The sequence below is a fragment of the Lissotriton helveticus genome, chromosome 2_1 (assembly GCF_964261635.1).
Source record: "Lissotriton helveticus chromosome 2_1, aLisHel1.1, whole genome shotgun sequence".
Classification (NCBI taxonomy): domain Eukaryota; kingdom Metazoa; phylum Chordata; class Amphibia; order Caudata; family Salamandridae; genus Lissotriton; species Lissotriton helveticus.
The window spans coordinates 968,325,820-968,348,634 of record NC_136059.1 but is presented as its reverse complement, the minus strand read 5'-3'; the positions used below and the strand labels follow the sequence as shown (position 1 = coordinate 968,348,634).

Sequence of the window (22,815 nt, the reverse complement as noted above, 5' to 3'; positions counted from 1 at the left end):
ATCATGTGAAAGGACTTCTTCTGCAGGATGGGACGCCACTCTCCCAACTTCTTCTTTCTTACCAGGAATAAAGAGGAGTAGTAGCCTCTTACTTTCTGAGAGCGTGGCACACATTCTATTGCTCCCTTCTCAAGCATAATCAATGCCTCCTTCTTAGGCAATTGAAGATGGGGTGGTATTGATTTTTGAGGCAGATAAGGTGGTGGTGCTGTGGTAAACTCTAGGGTATGACCCTATTTCATTATAGCCAGGACCCATTTGTCTGTAGTTATTTTCTGCCATTGGCCTAGGCAACAAGACAGGGGAATTTTCGTTAGAGTGGCAGGCGGCGAGGTTTTGTCACAGATTTCTGACAGAATCTCTGGATTGAATTTGTTGTTTCTGCCTAGGCTGTCTGGAGTAAGCAGCCTGTGGTGGTGCACGCTATTGCTGTTGCTGTTGGTAGGAGGGACAAAAAGAGGTGGAAGTCCGAGGCTGGAATCTGTGGTAACCACCTCAAAAAGTATAGGCTCCTCTGCCACGTGCTCCACGAAAGGGGGTCTTTCTGTATTGGAACGTGCCCAAAGCTTTAGCTGTATCTGTGTCAGTCTTGATAGTTTTAAGGGCATCATCAATTTGTTACCAAAAAAGTGTCTCACCATCGAATAGCATGTCCAAAATTTTGCTTGCACTTCAGGACAGAACGGAGGACAGCCGCTCCAGCGAGCTGACGAAAGGTCAAGGAAGCCACGTCCATAAAAGCATCAATATTTTCTGATACCGATCTTTCTTCTTCTAGAAGGATCTTTCTTGATTCTCGTATTTTATCCCCCGGAAGGAGAGCCATGAAATTAGCGATATCTGGCAGTCATATCTTGCTAATATCGCCAGACCATTAGCAGCGCGTACCGTAGCTCCTGAAGTGGTTGTAAATCTCTTACCAATGTTATCTAGGTGCCTTCCCTCCTTATCTGGTACTGCAGTAATAGGCGCTACAGGGGTTCTTGATCTCTGTTGGGCAGCTTGTGAGATAAGGTAATCCAGCTTAGGATGTCCTATCATACAAGCTGGAGCATCAACAGGAGCTCTATACTTTTTGTCAATCCTGGGTAAAACTGGGATAACTGTGGCGGGTGTCCTCATTACTTTTACACCTTCCTCCCAGATTTGATCTACAATGGGCATAATCTCAGTCTTTCTGGATAAATCCTTGAAACTATAGAGAAAACAGTTAGATTGCTAGACTGTCAATGACAATTGAAAACGGGAAGCCGCTCTTTATATTAGAGCATGGAAGCTTTCAATATCTGCTGGTGGAGAATCCGCAATTTGAGGAGACGGAGAAGCAAGTGTTAATATAACATAGTCCTCCCATTCATCACCTATTGCCCATCTTTCTGAGGTTGACTCTCCTCAATTTTTCCGTCATCACAAGTGTCCTGATGTTGCTGTTCCAAAACAGTATCCCTCGTAGGGGAAGCCGTAGGGGAGGGCTCAGGCCTAGGTGGAGGAGAAGCTAGTGGCAAAGGGGCAGGTGATGGTGGAGGTGGAGGAGCAGCTGCTGTAGGAAAACGAGTGCGGTGGTCATGCAACAAGTCTTGAAGGTCCTGAACCAAAGTCACAGGAAGGTGGAACTTAGGCTCACTAACAGGCTCCTTATATTACATTTTTTAATGTGGAGGGTGATATTCTTGCTGATAGTAACCTTCATAGTCATCATCATCTTCATCTTGATATTTCACATGAAGCTGAGATGGGATGTTAGGAGGGCCAAACATCCCATCATCAATAGAATTCTCTAAAAATGTTGAAGGTGGTACAGGTGAGATTATTCCAGGATTCCTGAAAAAAACGCCTCGTCGACAGTGTTGTATGAGTTGCAACGTCGCTTACGACCAGGCGTGGGATACAGCGTTGTCAGCTTCGTCGACGGCAGTGGTGTCTGTGTTGTCGACGACGACATTACAGGAGCGGATGAAGAAGCCATCGTAAGCATCATCGACGATGTGAAGAGGTGATCATCAACACAATGGTAGACGAGGGGGTCGTCGACCGAACCAACGTCGTTGACGAGGACACGGACAAGAAGGTCGTCATCGTCGTTGTCCGAGTCGCCGTTGACCAGGAGGTCATCGGCGGTGTTGAAGCCTTCGTCATCGCTGAAAGCATCGTTGGTGGGGCCGTCGACGATAACGTAGTCGTATCCCTGGTCGCCGATGTAGATTTTGATGATGATGTCTTCGACGACGAGGTAGGTGAAACATGTCAACATGTCCAAAAGGTGATTTTTGTGTCGAAGGGGACCCAGATGATAACGCCGTCAACAACATAAGCTTTCTAGAGACTGTAATCTTCATGGAGGGTTCTGAAGATTGTTTTTCATGTTTATGGCTTTTCTCCTCAGTAGGAAATGAATGCTTTCTTTTTAGTGAGGCGCTTGCATCTTCCTGTCGAGACTTTTTAGAAACATTTTTCTTGGAAACTTCAGGTGATTCAAGAGATCTTTCTCCCCTTTTGGATGTTCCTGAGAAGCCTGTGAGGTAGAGCTTTCCTCATCCTCAGAAATGACGTCAGATTTATTTTTCAGTCTCTAAAGCCAAATCAATAACTTACCCTCTCTGTCTTTAAGGGGTTTGGTTGAAAAAGTCCTACAAATCTTGCAGTCTTTTACCTTATGTTAAGGGTAAAGGCAATAGATACAGTTTTTATGGGGGTCTTCAGCGTGTAGTCTCTTCTTACTGCATGCTCCACATGACCTGAAGAGACTTTTCTTTGAAGAATCTAACATTTTCAGTAGAAATCTGGAAATATGAGGAGAAACCTGAGCCGAGCTCAGGGAGACTCCCTTTCACACGACATGCAGTAGAAAATCTGAGGAACCTAGCGTCTCTTGGCATTGTTATAGAGGGTGCCGTTGCCTGAATGGCTGCTTCCTAAGTTTGGTTATTTTTTACAAAAGAAAATGGATAGGCTATTGCAGTGACTGTTCATTGCATTGTACCCTATTGTAGTATTATCTACTGCTTTTATATGTATACCGTGGGACTCCCACTACAACGACGGGGATGATTCAAGCATGTGAATCTATGAAAGATCCAATACTGGAGAAGCATCATTTTCTTTAAATGTGTACTCTATCAAAGCATAGGAGTAAAAGTTGTTTACTAAACGAGTTAAAAGTTACAGTAAAACAACAGAACTCCATTAGTTCTGGCCTAAAACAGACACCTATGTACAAACAACACTTTTACAAAACAAGATTTATTTGAAAAAAAAAAAAATATATATATATATATATATCCTGGCTCACTGCTCCAAAGTCCGGGGCACTCTTGCAGCGGGTGCTAGTCCAAGCGCGTCAGAGCTTCGCGCTTCAATATCAAAGCTCACTCCCTCCCGGTCCCGGGTGGAAATAAAGACAGCACACACGGGAATTCTCCTTAGAAGCAACTTTACTCGCACAGACGCGTTTCGGAAGCCAAGCTTCCTTCCTCAATGTTTGTTACAAACATTGAGGAAGGAAGCTTGGCTTCCGAAACGCGTCTGTGCGAGTAAAGTTGCTTCTAAGGAGAATTCCCGTGTGTGCTGTCTTTATTTCCACCCGGGACCGGGAGGGAGTGAGCTTTGATATATATATATATGTATACAAACACACACACACCTACACACACACACACACACACACACACACACACACACACATACACACACGCTCAAACCTAAAAGCTATTCATAAATTGCAACATACCAGCACTTTTAAATATACATAGTAATTCAGAGTCTAAAGGTTAGGGACTAGGGGAGAAAACAGACAGGCTGACGCCAGTCGCAAGAACTCCCGGAACAGAGTGAAGTATGAGCTGAATCTAGTGCTATTCCTAACTAAGATTCAGCCCATTAAAAGATGTGAAACGTGACAGATAGAAACAGACGATACAAAATTAAACAGGACAAACCTCTAAAAATAAATAGGACCCTTTGGGGCAGATAGAAATGCCAATTCCCTCTCTACGACCGCCACCATTTCCATTGTGTCAACCTCAGGTGTCAGTCAACCTCAAGGTAGTGGCAGTACCTTGGAGGGGGTAAATACAGAAAATATGCAAGGAGTAGAGGGGGCAAAGCAACAGGTTGAACTGATGTTTTTGAGCCTGAGATAAGATATCCTCTCAAAATTTGAGATAAATCAGAAAGGGATACATGATAAATGTGATGTCCTGGAAGAAAAGCTGGATGACATTGCTTTGCAAACTGGGGCCTTGGAGAGTGAGGGGAAGATCTCGTCAGAAGTAGTTTCAGAGAACACCAAATACCTAGAAAAATTAAAAGCACAGAACAGAACCCTGCAGGAGGATATGGAGAGGCTCAAGCTGCAGGCCAGATGAAATACCTTAAAGTAAATATACATAGATTGGGTAAATCCACCTAGCTCAGGGGCAGAAGCTACAGTTATGCTAATTTTAAAAACGAATAAAGATCCGCAGATGATTGATTCGTATAGACCCATATCCTTAATAAATATAGATTATAAGGTATTCTCAGGCATAGTGGCATCACTGGTTGCAAAGGTTATAAAGACGGTTGTTCACTCTGACCAGAGGGGCTTTAAAGCAGGTAGGCAGCTCAACGCATTAACATTCCAGATAATGGGGGCTATAGATATGGCAGAAGTTAGAAACGTCCCATTAACTATAGTGGCAGTAAATGCTGCCAAAGCTTTTGATCAACTGAACTGGGCATATCTGTGGGACACATTAAAACGCTTTGGCTTCCCGAGAAACCTGGTCAAGACGGTGAAAGATTTATACCATAGCCCTAAGGCAAAGGTGCTGGTGAATGGGGACCTAACAGATTGGTTTAGCATTACAAGAGGTGTCCCATGTCGCCGCTCCTGTTCGATTTGTATATGGAGCCTTTTGCTAATTGGCTCAAGGCAGACATTTTAATTTCTCCTTTTAGTTTTGGCGAGTTAGAAATTAAACTAGCCTTATATGCAGAAGACCAGCTTCTTTACACGACAAACCCCCAAGAAGCAATTCCTAGTCTAATGGACAAGGTGGAGAGATTGGGCGAGATCTCGGGGTATAAGATCAATAGGGGAAAAACAGAAATTATAGCGTGGAATAAGGGGGTGAGAAGCCAGGTGGTCAAAAATCAAATGAGATACCTAGGTGTACAGCTAACTCAGAAACTAGAGGATATTCATGCAGTGAACTGGAAGAGAGTCAGTAAGGAGGTAATGAGTTTACTTTCACGATGGGCAAACCTCCCACTAAATATCTATGGGAGGGTAAACCTTGTTAAAATGATTTTCTTACCAAAAATTTCTTTCTTCTATAACTCTATCCCCCTATCTTTCAGGAAAGAAGATATAGCCTAGCTACAGGGAAAAATAGGTAGCTTCATTTGGTCCACGAAAGGCCCAAGAATAGCTTGGAAAGAGCTTAGAAAAGGGCAAGATGCGGGAGGGTTGGCACTACTGGATTTACTTACCTACTGTTATGCCTTCCATTTTTAAACATTTCATATGTTGGCTAGTAAGACAGATAGATCATCATTGGGATTACTATTTGATGCCATGTTAGAAGATGTGTGTCAAGGTCACAACATTTTCTCTTTAAATATGGAGATCTTACTTACACACAAAAGCGATCTTATTGACCTACCGTAAGATAATTAACAATTACCCAGACCCCACAGTGGCTCTAAAGGTGGCATGGGAGCGAGACCTGGGAGCCATCGAGGAGGCGGATTGGCGGGAAGCGCTAGCGTCACCCAGAGAGGCAGCAATTCCATTGAGACTGCGGTTAGTGCAGCTCAAAATCCGGCACTGCACATATTATACGAGGACTCTCCTCCATAAAGTTCACTGCGCGGACACACCACTCTGCCTTAGACAATGCGGAGAAGCAGGCACATTCTACCATACAATCTGGCAATGTCCCAGGGTCGTTTCCTATTGGGCAGCGGTGATGCGAACAATCTCACATGTCACACATGTCACAGCATTGCCAGAACCGGGGTGCAGCTTGCTCAATATCTGGGAGCTCACAGACCTCACCCAAATGACTCAAGACTGGGTGACGCTCGGCATGTCAATAGCAAAACGCAATATAGCGCAGTGCTGGGGATCCCAAAACGGCCCTACCCTCGGCCTCTGGTGTAGGGACATGGATGTGGCAATGATGGCGGAAAAATCAGTATATATTCATCGAGGTTTTCCAAAGAAATGGGCAAAGATATGGGGAGGCTGGAACAGCTATAGAGGCGACATATGCGACCCCCCTCCGGTGGAGGACTCTCAATCAGATGCTAGTATATGAAAAAAAAACAGTCAATGGGTTCTTACCGAAGTATGATTATTGGAAGTGAGGGGTACACATATTGATCTTAAATGCCTAATACTTTACCTTTGAAGCACTGTAACAATGAGCGTAAACAGAATATTGAAATGTTTTTATAATGTGAATCTCATGCAGATATGTTTTCTATGCAATGTCATGTGGAATGTTCAATAAAAAATTGTTTAAAAAAAAAAATATGGAGATCCAAAGTTTTTTAAGAAAGTAAGGCTAAAGATTTTAAGGGCGACTTTAGAAACCTAGGTATTCATAAGAAAGAGAATGAAGATTCTATACTATGCAGCACGGGCTCCGGTCTGGGAATCTCCAGGCCCTCCTGAATGCGAGAGAGATCAAGTCAGCCAGCCTTGAGAATGGGAGGTATAAATTACTGGGAAGATCTCAAAAAGGAATCTAGTTTAGTAAGCTGGGAAGTGCTCAATAACCTTACAAGAGGAACATTAACCAGGTTCAAATATTATCAGTTGTCCTCTTGGTGGGCGACCCAAAACTGGCCGCAGGAGGAGGAAACCCCGAAACTGGATCAAGGGACTAGAACAGATAAGTGGAAGAATGAAATATCTTTTTGCTATTGGGGCCTTTTGGAAACTGAGGATAATGAAGAAACCGAAATTATAAATTTATGGGGTAGAGAATACAGGGATGAAGACATCAAGAAACTCTGGTTTGATTCGTTTGGTATGTCACAGGCAGTAGTAAAACCGGCAACGCTTAAGAGGAACAACTTGTATACGGTCTACAGAGTCTACTGGTCTCCACAAAAGTTATTTAAAGTCACAGGCAATATGTATAACTGTCCAAGATGCAAGTATCCCGCAGCAGCAGCATTAGCAATTCTATGGAGTGCCCAAGAATTAAACCTTATTGGGTGGGGGTGTGCAATTTTCTGGAAGAAGTGCCGGGGATACCAATGGAAGTAAGTACCAGTTTGATATTTTTTGGACTTACGAATGACTATCAGTTGAATGCACTTAGTTCTAAGTTTACGTTTTATGTGATAATTCTGGCGATATGAGAGATATGCAGGCTGTGGAAATCAGAAACACCCCAACCATTGTTGAATGCTTAAAGAATATTATTTACACCAGTGAATCAGGCATGGCATGCGACCGAAGAAGCAGAGTTAGGATTTGGTCTGCACTGGTGGATTGGAGGGAGAAGACAAGTGAGTCCAATGAATAAGCCAAGCATGCTGTTGGTCCTGGCTTCCCCAGTAAAACTCCGAGGGCCCCCACAAGTGAACAGAAGATGGAAGTGGAAACAGCATTATCTTTGTGGGGAATCTCTGCTCTCTTTATCTCCCCGAGGGTTGGTATACAGAGACATGGGGAATCCAAACAAGAGTATTGGCTGAATGAGGACTAAAAAAAAAAAGAGTCTAAATGTTAGATGGTAAGCATATTGTTGTGTTGACACATAGATGTTTAGTTACCCTCTTAATTACCCTGTTGCTGTTTCCCTCAAAAAAGTAAGGAACCACAGAAGCAATTGTTCTACACCAAGCCTCTCTAGAAATTGGTTTTAGACTGGTTACAGATGCTGAGAGTATTAGTGAGACTGCTGAGGCATCTACACAGCTGCAGGTTTAGCAGGTAGACGGAGGGTTATACAGGGTCCCCACAGACATTATTAGATAAGGCAAACTGGAGAAGTAAATAAGGAGCTGGGCAACTTGTGATTGATTGAGATTTGCAGGTGGATACATATCAGCAAATTTGGCACCTGCATCTAGGCTCACATTTGATTGTGCTGAAAGAGGTACCGTCGCAGACTATCCCTGATGAACTATACAGCTATGGTAAAACGTGATAAATGTTTCCTACCTAGAAATTGGTTCTTGACCTTGCAATATGTATATGCATATTTGGGATGCATGTCCTTAAGAATCTGATTGTATCTGTGCCTACTGTGTGTGCTTATTATCTTCTGCTTACATCACTTAGCGTACTCAAACAATATGCAACAAAATCCAATCATATATATATACGTGTGTGGGAAGGATCCAGGAGGCAACGGAATTCTGTGATATATATATATATATATATATATATTCCACAGCTCACTTAAGTAGGGGCATAAGCACAGATTGTTTTATGATGTTTACAACATAGGTCACAGATTGTGGCATAATGAGGGATTATGTTGCAAGTACCTTGACACTGGAGAATTGATACAAACATGATACAAACAGCAAGAGAAAACACAAAACTCTCTTCTTTGCAACCATTGTAAGATTACAATTTCAACATATTTGTTTGATTAATCTGTTTGTATCAATAGTGTAATGTGAATTCCGTTTACGCTGGCAAAGAATCCAGTCATTAACAAAAGAAATATATTGTTATTTTCCTTAAAAAACCATCCTTGATAACGTGTCAAAGTTTCATTAGGTAGCGACGTGGACATGACTTCGCAGTAAGAGCTAATTCAGTAGTGAATTCATATACAAGTAACATATTTTGAAACTCATGATGAGCTTTGTTATACACAATCCAGACATTTAGGAATGTTTCACGCATCAGAAACTCCCAGAGGAGTAGCTTGGTCAGTGAGATTGAGGGGGTGTGAGCTTCAGATTTCCCAACAGTCACACTGGGATATCTTGTTAAAACACATTATATGAGGAGACAAGGGGGTAGGGAGCACAATGCCTCTCATCCCAGCACATTTAAACCCATTTTATTTTGGAAAATGTAAAATGCCTAATTCAAAGTTGCTAAAGTGTTTCACCATAGTTGGTGGAGGTAGTGTTATCTCTAGACATGTGTTTCTGGGTTTAGCCCTATATCAGTAGAGAGCATAAGTAGTAGAGTGCAGAGAAAAGCCACCTGGGGTTTCTAAAATGCTGTACAAATCTTCACAGGAGACCTGAGAAGACTTTGGGCAGCGTTTCCAGAACCTCCAATAGAATGTGCTGCTCTCTACTGAAGAAGGATAACACATTTCAGGAAATATGTGTCTAGAGATACACTGCACTGGATGTACCAACAAGGGTGACAAACTAAAGGCTGTCACTTAAGTAAGTGTTATGATGCTCTGCATTTACCATGATGCATTGGGGTGACCTGAGCGCTGGGATGTGTGGCAGTATGCTCCCACCCTCTTTTCACTTATATGAGAAGCAGGACATGGGGGGGGCTTAAGGAGTAGTGGACGGGGAGAGGAGGGCGGATTGTTAGGGACACTTATTTCACATTAAATCAACATTTCTAGAGACCTTCAAAACAAAGACGAGAGAAAAAGTGTGTGTGTGTGTGTGTGTGTGTCTTTTTGAGGCACGTCTCCGTGTTCAACATGATCCAGTAATAATAGAATTTGAACGCCCGTACTGCAGCATTTGGCTAGAAGGTCTCCCATCGCTCCAAGCCGCCGGCACTTTGGGGTGATTTATCCCCGACCCTGATGAATCCACAGGATACGATTGAATTTTTGAATTACTCGCTACACGACCATGAAGTAATCTCATGAGATTGTTTCACCACGACCTTCGCTCTGGTTCCCCTCCCCCCCCTGTCCTGAGGAGGACCCGCAGCAGAGGAGTCTACTTACCCTTTTGCGAGAGGGTCAAAACGTCGACATCTCCCAAGAGGGCCTACACCCAACATTTACTCCCCTCATACCCAAGCCACAGATGAAGCCGCACTGTGATATGAATTGTTAAACAATCAACAGAAATTGTAATTGAATGCAGGGGTAGGCCCAATATTGTAGGGATACCGGCCTTGTCAGGAATTGTTGCTGGATTCCCTTTGTCACAACTTATTTGAATGTTTTCCTTTATGCCTCTTGATGATCTTCATCTCCATCTCAATTTCCTATTCTCCACATGAGCACTTACTTTCACACCTCTCTTTCTCCCCTTGTAAATAAACGGCGTCAATATTACATGCTGCATATTATGCCTCCACATATGTATATCATTTTATGATTAATACTCTGCGGAAATAAATTGATGTTTGTAAGTTAATGAATTGTTGGTGGCCCATAATTTAAGATGTGTTGTTCTCGTTGTCTTTTCGAATGTGCCTTTGAAACTGTTCACGTTCGCTTATATGGATTGGTTTCATAGTATACTCTTTTTCAGTCACGCATTGAGTATAGTAAGAATTGTCTAGGACCACTGTTTTCTTTTAACAGATTTTTTGACAGAGTGGGCATGTAAAAGGCCCAGCTGAAATCCGACAGACACTTCTTCATACCGGACTGAAAGCCCTTGTAGCCAGCTATTTACTTCACAATACATTTTTGGTGGGAGTGTAACAACAAAAACAGCCCCCCCGAAGCTACACCCCTGGGAACACCAAAGACGTAAGCCCTATTCTAAACGCATTCAGCATTGTGGAGTCACAGTACCAACTAACATGTTAACCCCAGTAAACAAATTTGTTTTTAAGTTAACATGAAATGTTGCACAGCATTACAACAAAATTGGATCATCTGTAGATTTTAATTTAGTTACTACTTCAGCTATTGCTCTACCTCCCTAAAACGTTATACAAGCCAACATTTTCGAAAAGTAAAGTACGAGATTTTAAAAAAAAAGAATCTGGAGAATGTATTTCTAAATTGCCATCTAATGAAGCAGCAGCAATTTAAGGCGCGAGGCAGCCAAAATAAAGCAATGTTTTGCTTAAAAAAGCGCGAGTCTCATACCCGACTCAGATCTATTGCCATGTATGAATATATATGAAATTCAATTTAGATTCAAACCTAACTACCAAATATGCATGTCTTAATACACACGCAGATTTAAGTATATGCCTAGGTGTAATACTTCCCTTAAACATGCAATTCAGCAACTCTAGATGGAGAGGTAAGACTTATGGTATGCATACGCATGTCCACTCCTTTACACAAGGGGATCGGGTCACGCACAATCCAAAATACATTCGTAAAGTTACAACAAGTAACGTTTCAGCCCTATTTCACATAGAATAAGAATAAGGGAAACCCGTATGAAGTACACAAATATAGCCCACATATAATGCTTTGCCCTCTTTATGTTCTGCGATATGTCAAAGAGTAAGGCATGTGATACAGCTTGTGTAGTGGTCTTATATGTGTATTTTGGACGTGTAATATGTTATGATGTGTCTGTAGAGTTGTATTTGAGGTGAGATGAGTTGTGTTTTTTTAAATCGTTAATGTACATGCTTGTAATTTCATAACAATGTACATCTGTTATGCTTACATTTTCACAATGTGGTTTGTAAGGGTGCCTGCAACACAAAAAGTTATATGACCATTTTTATTTTCTTTATTTTTATTTTTTTAGGCGTAGATTTTCGTGCTGGTAGTGTTATTTCCAGTCTTCACTGATTACTGTGTGCTTCCATTGGAGCACCTATAAATGGCCATTTGAGGAAAGAAATTAAACCCAAGGTTTGGTTGCAGATATGAGCCTCTTTGGGCTGTAGTACTACTGGAGTAGATGTGGGTGTAATTTTTGTGAATTGCAACTGGTTTGTAGGTTTGTTTTTTATTGGCTTGTCCAACTGAGTTCTCCATTCCTCCACCACTGTGGGTTAGCTTTTTCACATTTTCATGCCACTCCCACATTTACACCAAAAGAATACGTTACTTTTCTTCGGTAACACTATTTCATTGGCTACTCTATGTAACTCCAGATTCCTCACCTTATGAATCTTCCCAGGTGCCAAACTGGCTTCAGAAACTCCTACAATTGCTGCTGTGTGATGGTAGGTGGTGATATTGGCCTCTGGCACGACTGAGTCCCACCTCCTGATTTGATGGCATGGAGCCGAATAAATGTGCTGTCACTGAGTGCTGTTATTTCTGTCCACACCCAAACAAAATTCAGATAGCGTGTTCTAGCATTTTTCAATCTGTATAGACCATTCCACAGATCTGAAAAGTGGGTGTTAAGGTACGAAATCTGCAGTTAGACAGACTATCCATTAAAAAGAGCAATAACAAAGGTAAGTTACTTATTCTTAAAATGGATAATTCTAATTGCGGATTGGTCACCTTATACATTTATAACAGAGCAATACCCCATCCAAAGACGTGGGTCTGAGGAGTAGACTTTCCCCAGAAGGTTCTTCAGAACGGAGTTAGCAAATGGGTCATCTTGCGGACTTGTGAAACAATGCAGGAGTGCTCGGTGAAAGCATGGATAGATACCATCATCGCCACCTAGAAGATATCCATAGCTGGAACACCCTAAGCCAGGTAAGTAGTAACTGTCTTCGCCCCATTATAATGAGCTCAAAGACATTTAGGAGGATCTTTTCTTGCCAAGGGGTACGATAGCTTGATGCACAAGGCAATTAATCTTTTCGAAACTGCCTTACCTTCTTTGGCTCCAGTTAAACAAACAAAAAGCTGATCAGCTACACAGTATTCCTTAGTACTATAAGTGTATAAACTAAGTGCACATCTAGGATCTACCTACTGCAGCCACTCCTCCTCTTTAGATGGATGAGGCACAGAAAAACACTTGGGGAGTATGATGGAGTGCCTTTTATTGAAAGGGGATACCACCTTCTGTAGAAAGGTTTCACGAGTCCTAAGCACCAGCTAATTAGGGAAGAGGATATTACTCGGGGACTGAACTGACAAAGCCTACAACTCTCTGACACGGCATGTAGAAGTTATAACAATAATAAACAGTATTTTCAAGGTCAATATCGTCAGACTACACCTATGAAGAGACTCGAACAAACATTAAGAATGTAAGTAGTCTGACGTCCAACTGCAGCATAATGGAGAAAGCAGGGGGAAGCTTATGTGAAAACTGTTTAAGAAACACCAGGTGATATGAATAAAGATGGCTGATCAGCCAAACAGAGAAAGGCTAAAAGGAATTCTACATAACCCTAATGGTGCCCAGAGTACAGGATTTCATTAACCGAAGGCTTGAGAATGAATAAGAGGGACCTGAGAGTGTGGCCTGGAGAATTGCTGCTGCGATGTCTTCATCCTTTGCCACATAAAGTCTGGAGCGACTGCTGCACATGCTGAAAGGGTATCGCAGGCGACACAGGCAGGACTCCTTGACTAACTTTCTGTATTTCTGACGGACCTGTCGAGTGTTGGAAACCCTAGTGAGCAGGTGGCAGCTCTCCTGTCTTTGAATGTCTCTATGGACACATCAATCTTCTCGCCCAAATGCCTAGATCCAATTCATAATCATAGAAACCTGGTTGTCCTCAGAGAATCCCATGGAGCACATACAGGCATGTTTCCTAGTAAGGACACTGGTGCCCAACAGAGTTCGTAGTCTCAAAACCAGACCATACAACATGTTCTCAGCATTGTGTCCGGTTTGCATTGTGTGAGCACAAGAGTTGTGGACATCCTCCATCAAGGCCCATAAAACCTCACTAGCCATGTCCCAAAGGTCAAGTGTGTAAGGACAAAGGAGACAAACTGCATTCAAGGAGTACAAAGCCAAACTGGCAGTAGAAATCACTTTTCCTTCCTCGTGATTTTATTTTGTTTTTTACATTTCCTGTCCAGTGGAGAGGTCAGTAAAGAATTTGGGTTCACCTTACTCAATGAAAGCTGCCCCACAGGGCTCTCTGCAGTCAGGTGCTCAGGTGCTGGTCTGCGATATCTTGGAATGGGGAGACTTGCTGCCAAAGGTTAGAATTGTTTCAATCAAGCTGCCAGGGCTGGGTGAGTGGGAGCTTCATTACAAGACTAGGACTCACACATGTCTGAACCATGTTGCAAAATGTTCGTAAGGAAGTTAGCCTCTTTAGTATGGATATGTAATTCCAGTAACTCTTCAGTCCTATGAATCACTACTGTGAAATCTGTAGCAGTCAAGAGCAAATCCAGGACAGACTTTGAAGAGGACTTGCATCCCAGCATTCTTATTTTGAGAGAGCAAATGATCTGCCTTCTCATATGCATCCTCGTGCTGTAGCACATGTTGGAGGCCTTGTATGGTGTCCAAATCAAGTCCACACATTTCATCCAAGCTCAGAATGTACTGCTGCCTATGCTGGGGGATGGGAGGAGAGCCATAGTTTTGCCAATAGTGTATCTTGGCTTTGGACAAAGCCTTACCAAGGAAGGGTCCAGGTTCGATATCAGAGCCAGATATCAGAATCAGGGACAGAGATGGTATTGGCACCACTAGAGCCAGGAGCAACTCTGAAAGAGGAGCAAGTGGTAAGACCAAGCAATGGAGACACAGCCTGGCAAGGGAGTAGACAGACTTTGTCCAGGGTCAGTCAGCACCAGGAGAGGGCCCACCAGTAGACGCATGACTAGAGGCACTAATAGGTCTGCATTTTATGTGGGATCACATGAAGAAACAGGCATGCACAAATGCATTAGCATTTTAAAGCCAGAACAGTTGTTTAACAGGACTGGTTTATGTTTGGTTCCGTGTGTTGCCAGTGCTTGATTCAGTTTGGTTCAGTGTCAAGTATGATTTACAGGATCAAAACCTGCACTATGATCGATGTAACATACACATTCGCCTAAGTTTTCTTCTGCTTGGCTCTGCCACTATGTTGTCAATAGCTGAGTGATCGTTCCGAAATCCAGTTTGTGAAAATTGTAGTAACTGCATGCCACCAATTTACTAAATATCCTAGCAAATATCTTCCCTTCCGAGTCTATTAATGAAATTCATCAATACGTTTTTTTATTAGTAATTGGGACAATGTTTCAATGTGGGATGCAAGATTGAAGCCTTCCACAATGGAGGAATATTACCTTGAAGTCATGTGATTTACATATCATAGGGGCTATAACTTCTGCCCACCTAAACTATCTTGTTTAAGACCTCTATTAGTATCCCATTAGGACTGGGTGGCCATGATGTTCTCCATACTACTACAGAATTAATGTAAAATAATCTCATTCTAGTTGTGTATTTTAGTCCAAGTGGGACAATAAAACACCTGCTTATTTTTACACATTTATAAAGCTCAAACATCTACCTCTTCCAGTCCTCATACGACATACAACAATCGAAGCGAGACGCCTACAGTCCAACAACATACCCTGCTGGGCTTCAGAACTTCCAAATATCTTTCAGGTTGATTGACGACTACAACAGAAACCATGCATTTGTTGTCTCTTAGGGTTAATGCTAAAACAGTCTTTCTTATATTGTGTTTTCAGATTTTTTATTTTTCTATCTTTTGATAGGGGAAAGTAACAGCTATCCATAAAGATTCTTAATGTTTCTCAGTGCTTGTTTGAATAGATCCTTCTTATTTGTAATAGCTTCTGTCTTCCTATTATAGATATTCATAGATTTTACAGGAAAATTCACCAAAATGCCTAATACAACCCCAGCTAGGATTCCACGACCATAACACTCTGCTCCCTATTTTCATTGTGTGTATCAACTGAAGCACAGCACTCAATTATTCATGCGTAAATCCATAAAGTAATATACTTTCTTAAACTGTCTCCACTGGCATACCTCCAATCTGACGTCCCCATTTTGCTGGAAACTTTATAAATATTTGGAGTGAGGTCTAGTGTAAAGAATAAAAGATAATAGTCACTTTTGTTTCGCTCATATAGCAGTTTTTCAACTTCTTGCACAGATGAAGATTGGATACACGATGAAAAGAGTATTCTATCTCCAAGCTGCAATAATGTCAAATATTATTATACTGAGCAGGAGTGTCACTTCTGAATCTACTATTAAGTGACTTAAATTCTACCGCTTAATGGGTTGAAATGTATGAAGCATTCAATTTCAAAAAGTCTATATATGTATGTGCCTAAATATCACTTAAATATTCGCCCCAACGCTGTGGGCTTGGGAATCACATTACTAAGCAACAAGACCTATACAAATGTATAAGGTAAATACCAAATGCTTCCACCCACAAGTTTATATAAAAAGGAGGAATAAACTGAAAAGTCAAAGCCTCCCATTTTGTCTCATTATTGCTGTTCGGACAGCAAAAGGGGAAGACTAGAATACATTCTCCTTTAGGTATAATGATGTTTGCAGAGAGCATTGTCTATACTTGTTAAGGCTGGAGAACACCAATCAGTGTTTTGCCAACGATCATTTTGGTGTTCAACTTATGTTTGTCCTTTGGCGTCGGACTCCATTGACCTGCTATGGCAGACACTGTATTTTTTGAAGTAAAGTAAAGTAAAGTCCACATTTGTAAAGCGCACAATCACCCGTAAGGGTCTCTAGGCGCTGGGGGGCCGTCGGGAAGATTAAGCGAGCTATTGCCCAGAGTCACATGGTGCTGGGCTGACCTGCCGCCGGAGCCGGGGATCGAACCGTGGTCCCCAGATTCCAGCGTCAGTCGCCCTGGCCGCGGCGCCACACCTCTTCCCAAGTAAGAGTCTATGCAATTTCTTGTATGGTTGCTGAAATAGAAGGGAGAGGATTTGGCGTTAGGACTTGAGTGGCTGACTTAGGAGCTGGTGGGAACCAGGTTTGAGTTTTGGCATCAATATCCTGTAATACTGGGCAAATCACTTAATTTTCCAGTGCCTACATTCCAGCGCCTTGAGACCTTCGTGGTTGATTTGCCGCACTTTACAAATCCTGGATTTATTAATTTATTTATTTAAGTAGAACAGCTCTATACAGGTTTATTTGCTCAATTAATATCTGCATTCTCTGCATCTTGAGCCTTAGAAAAGGGGAATTTTACCACAGATAAAAGGGGATTGAGTCAGCATGAGAGTAAGTTAAAGTTGATTCATGCTGAGAACTAAAGCCACAAAATCGTCTTTGAAAATTCAGTTATGCAAAATTGCAGCACTGCACTTAGCTAATTGCTGCACCTTTTGCCCTTTCATACCAATTTCCAATGCACTTTTCTTTGGGTCCTGTGTTTGCTGTGCCATAGGACTCATGCCATACCCAGTGATGAAGCAAAATGAGGCAGAAATAGGTCTGGAGTTGCTTGTGTTTGCATCTGGAGGAAACCTGCGGTTGGCTGGACTATTCGTATTAGAGCAGGACCAAGGATAATTTGCATATGACCGGTCTCTCTTGAGAGACAGTGGGTGAAAAACGATTGGCTGAAATGCAGCTCTAAGGGATGGGTAGTGGTTCAGACTAATTCAAGTATTCCCTCCATGACTTTTACACGTTTATGAACATGACACCACAACAGCTGTCATCTTCCATGGATCTCCTTTTCCTGTATGACACTGGGGAAACTGTCAGTTTCCCTCAACAGCCTTAGCCTACAAACGCATACAGGAGAAGGAGGATGGAAGACCAGCATAGCTGACAGATGCCCCTGTGCTCATGTACCCTGGCCATTGGGCAAAGTAGGAACGCTAGGGGAAGGAAAGAGGAACCATTATACCCCACCTCAGACACTGTTCACAGCCTGGGAAGAGGCTCTATGTAGAATGGGGCTAGAGCTTTCCACAGCCCGCATTGGTCCTTAAGTAAGGCTAGGACCAGTGGAATAGGTAGAGCGGGGGAGTGTGTCAAAACTTACCTAGCTGTTAGAAAAGATCAGTGGGGTGGGTATTGCCATGCATCAACTCACTCTGGACTTGAAAGAAGCAAGGAGGGGGAATTAAAAGTATCTAAGAGGTCTGAAACAAACATTCTAGAACTTTGGCAAGGCTGGAGTGTATTCTTTAAACCCAAACTCACCCACTGCAATTGTGGCCATTTTAATCTCTAACCTGTCAATCAGACGTGTGACAGATCTGAACAACTGAGCGGGCTCAGGACCACCCACTTCTGACATCAAAGAAAAAGAAAAAGGGCAAGAACTTGAGATAATAGAGTGCTTATAAGACAGCTTACTTAACCAGTTCAGAGATTCTTTTTTAAAGTTCTATTGGAGTTTTAATGCTTAGATACGTGTTTGGTGTGGGTCTCAAATCAACTGTAGTTTGGTATCTGGGACACAATTTAAAACAGATGGTTACTGATCCAGCCACTTCAATTAATGTGCCCATTCATCATACATCATAAATGACAGTGCGATAAAATCTCATACAAGACTTAAACACCTACAAGTAGTTTTCAATCACTATAACTGGTTGTATTCCAGACCCCTTAAACTGAAAACAACTTGATCCCAGTGCTAAAACACTGAATCATAACACATTATTCCTTTCAATTTACTGTATTTCTTTGTTTTTAATTTTAATTAATACAAATTCAGGAAAGGCATACCTAAAAACTGCTGATGGTGTTGACTTTGGGCAATAACAGTCTGCTCAACAGACGTCGGATGGCCACTTGCCGTGTAGCCATCTCCAACCCCTTCCACTTTCTGCATAGGCTTATACCTAGAAAGCATCAAAATCAACATACAGTATGATTTGGAGGAGAAATATTGGTGTTATACAACAATGTTTTTAAAGCCTTCATGTTTCAGAAAAAGTAGAATTAGAGCACATTACACACTGAGTTGCCTATCTGCAAATTACCCTAAGGATAATCACATTAGCACAGATATAGGTTTTCAAATTGGAGTTTAGTTGTTCAAACAATCAGATTTCCCCGAGCCACCAAGGACTTCTCACTCATATAAAAACATTTTAACTCCCTGCACCCTCACAATGACTATTTGTCAATACTTTTATGTTAAAATAAAGGTGTTTGCCAATTAAAAACTGAGATCACCACCTCTGCTGTCAGCTACCAATAGTTAAAGTGTGATTTCTGCTATTCCAGCCTAACTAGTAATATGCTAAACACAGTAAGAGAACAAAGCCTGAATATTGGTGGGGGTGGGGGGTGATGGGTGGTATCACTGCTGTAGATCTGCCTTCCCTAAATTTACTTAATTCTCTTAAGGCAGCCTTCTGTTCCTGGAGATATAAAGGAGATACCAGAAAACAGGTGGAATGGAGGTAAGACACAGGGTAAAGAACTGATTTTGTTTTGTTTCTCATAAGACACTTTTCATTTGAAGTATCAAGCTACTAAAACAACACTGATTGATATTGACTTATGAGGTAAAGTAAAGATACATGGAGTTTTGTTTTAGAAATGTTTTATTAGCCTCTTCCAACTTCAAAATAAATTGTGGCAAGACTGACATTCTCATCACTATGAGTATTCATTCTAACAGTAGTATGCAACTTTCCACACTCTACTCTTCAAAGTGCGTCAAAGGGCTATGTACTTCCAGTGTCAGTACCAGATATTCTGGTCTCTAGAGGAGGATCTTTCATGTGTTTATATGATTTCTTTTTCAAAATTAACACATAGGAGTTGGGAAGGGAAAGAAAGTTCTCTAGTTTTCATTTACATTTGCTCCCCCCTCATAGATTACCTTTTTTGCAGACTTGCACCAGTCCATGTATTTTTCCTATTCCAATTTACTTGGAGGACTTGCCCATTTCCTTGATGTTTCGTTAAGAAATTGAAAATCCCTGATTGATCAGTAATTTTTTATATCTAGTTAAATCAGTGTACTCCCATAAACCAAGCACTGTGGAGCATATTCCAGCTGTAGTGGGATTTCAATTGTTTATTAAAAGAATTCCAGTAATTTGTCACTGTGGTGCACTCCCAGAACATGCTATAAATGTTCCCCTCTGTTCACATCAGCTAAGACTTTTATCATCTTTGCTCATCCCAAACTTATATAATTGTGTTCTGCTATAATGTATTCTATGCGATACCTTCAGCGGAATTATTCTTTGTTTTAATAAAGGGTTCTCTACGGTAAATAAAGACTTTTTCCCACATATATTCTTCTGTTTCCCCCCACATCTTGTTACCATCTTCCTCTATGAGAAGTCAATTCTTGCTGTATGTGTATTCCAAGTGAAAATGAGTGTTCCGTCATAAAACCATCCAAGATTATTTTTTCTAACATGGAGACTTCCATAGGTTTTTTCTGGCCTGATCGTGGCTGTTAATGAGTGTTTCAGTTGTAGGTATTTAAATGTCTGAGACTCATTTAGGTCAGTTTGGTTTGTAGGTGGGTGAAGGAGACCACTCCATTTGCATTCCACACCTCTTTTAGTGTTGTGATACCAATGGCATCCCATTTCTTGAATCCATGCAGTGTCAAAGTTGTTTTCATTCATATGCTTACCCATAGTAAAATTCCGGAAGTTAATTTATTTTTCCATTCCATTTCTTTGTTCAGTTTATTCCATGTTGTAGTTAGGACACCTGTGATTGGTGTGGGGTTGTATAGCAAGTGTTCCACCAGATAATACAGAACTGTATTATCTGGTGGAACGCCTTTCTGGCCCAGTGTGTGACAGCCCATTTTGAGAGTGCACTCCTAGAGGTAGGCATGCCCACTGACTATTTACCCAAAGTTGAGCTGTTTCACGGTACTTCTGGATGATAGGGAATGCAATGCGACCCACGCTGAGCTGCTTCACAGTACTTCTGGATGTTAGGGAATACAATGCCACCTTTGAATGTTGATCTTTGCTTAACCCTGTCCAAAATGTTTTCCGGATCTGCTATATATAATTAAATATAATCTGCACATAATGAGATCCTTTCAGCCCAATCACCATCTCAGACCTATTCCTTTAATTGGGCGTCTTTTCATGTCTGTTCAGCTAGGGAGGGGGGTACTATGGCTAAAGCAAATGTATCTAGGATAATGGGCATCCTTGAAAAGCCCGTCTGCATATTGGGAAGTTCATTGACTGAGAGGTATTCATCCGTACCTTAGCAATAGTTATATAGGTCTGGAGTTTCATTCTGAATTCCATCTTCTCCACAGTGGACAACAGGATGGGCAATGCTACTGAACTGAATGTTCAGTTCCTTAACTTTAGTAGCTACTGCACCTCCATCAACATGCTCTAACAATAACTTGCAGTCATTACCACTAGCATCTAGACTCTCCCGGGTGTTCCCCCGTCCTACCTGCTTTGTTCCACACAGCTTGTTTCCACGTAATGTATCGAACTGCTCATGCATTATTGTCCCTACAGTGTATGTAACAGTTGTGGTTTTTCTTAACTGACTGCGGACCTTCCGCCCGATGTAATGTACCATGTTGTGCAATTTCCTTAATAAAGGTTTTCAAACCCCACCCAAAAAAAACGTTTGTAGCTGCTGCCAGGTTATTATGAAGATGCCTTATGTTAAGCTTACTTGTTGACCTTAAATGCATAAAACCTATTTGGTCTGGTTATATCAAGTATATTATTACATCATTAACCTTACTGTCTAGTATTTTCACCAGGATTTTGATTTCACTTTTAGGCAGTGTTTTTGAATGATAAGATATGCATGCATCTTTAGGTCTCTGTGAATCATTGCTATAGTCGCAGCTGTTAAGTCTGCCAACAACTCCCCTTTCTTACTTGCCTCCAGAAACATGTCATGCTGTGGTTTAATTATGGACTTGGCTTTTTTCTTTAAAAGAAAAAAAAATCCATCTGGCTTTGAATGTGGCTAGGGTTTTTTACCAGGTTGTAAATGTTATCAGCCACCAAGTTTCCTCCTTTTTAAATTCTTCCTCCTATTTTGTCTTTACTCTCATGTTAGTTTTTTGGGGTGGCAATTAAGGATAACTTGTGTTAAACCTACTGGACTGATTGAAGTTTTAGATTTATAGAAGTCTTTGTTCTTTTTTTAAAACAGTGAAAAAAAACACAGCATCAACAGCAACGCATTTAGTTGAAATCCTGATTAGGACTTTATACATTCTTACATCAGTCCTCTATATTAGAAGAATAGTTCTACCACATTCCCCACCACTTTCCAGTATTGTTGAGGATAACCCCTTCATTTATACACATTTTTATGCCTTGGTGCAGCAGTCCATGCCATCAGTCCATTCTGCCAAGGAGGAGGCGGGCTCCTGTTGATCTTCAGTGGCATGGAATATCCCACTTTGCTATGAGTAAACCCAATGCCACCAGAAGTCTAGAGGTCCAATCGTTCCCCCTTGTACCCAATTCGTTAATTAGGAACAGTATTTAGGCTCTGGTATAACTGATCTTCCCACTACCTGAATCTAAGTGGAGCAAATAGGCATCTAGTCATATTGTAAGAAGGGACACTCCCAATCATGTGATAAGGTACCCAATCCAACTTTACACCTAAGGCAGTGGGTGCCGATGCCACATTTCATTTTGCTTAGTCTTAGTGGGGCTATATTATACCCTGTGTAGGTTTTTTAATTGAATAAGCCTTATTTTCAGTGAAACTCACCGATTCCAAGGAGCCATCTTTGCTTCAACCAATCTTCATCACCTAGAGGGCCGACTGTATGCTCTCATCTTTCCGTCAGTGCCCATATGGGATCTGGAGTATTGTTTACTAGTGTGTAATATAGTTGAGAAATGCCCTTCTCACCTAATTCCGACTCGGTGATCTGTGCCTCAAGAGAGGTATATTCTTGAAGGGCCTTCAGGTCTTCCCGTTGTGCCTCCAGGGTGTGAAATATCTGTACATTTGTGTATTATGCAATCTTTGTTGCTCTTTATGGCTTTTTAACCGTTATAGGAGCTTCCCAGACTAGTCTCTGGTTTTATAGTTTCCTCTGCATACCAAGGTAAAATATTTTAACAGCTTTGGTGTTTTTTACTTTGTAGTCCT

The 22,815-nt window shown here is 41.6% G+C and overlaps 1 protein-coding gene across 2 annotated transcripts in view; it reads right to left on the bottom strand.

The window, feature by feature from the left end:
- RFX3 (regulatory factor X3) overlaps positions 1–22,815 on the bottom strand; it is a 638,508-nt gene that overhangs the window by 111,260 nt on the left and 504,433 nt on the right. For both annotated transcript variants that reach the window (XM_078675714.1, XM_078675716.1), the window contains one exon: positions 18,457–18,572. In XM_078675714.1, the coding sequence (XP_078531840.1) occupies positions 18,457–18,572 (116 nt within the window). The remainder of the gene's footprint in view (positions 1–18,456; positions 18,573–22,815) is intronic.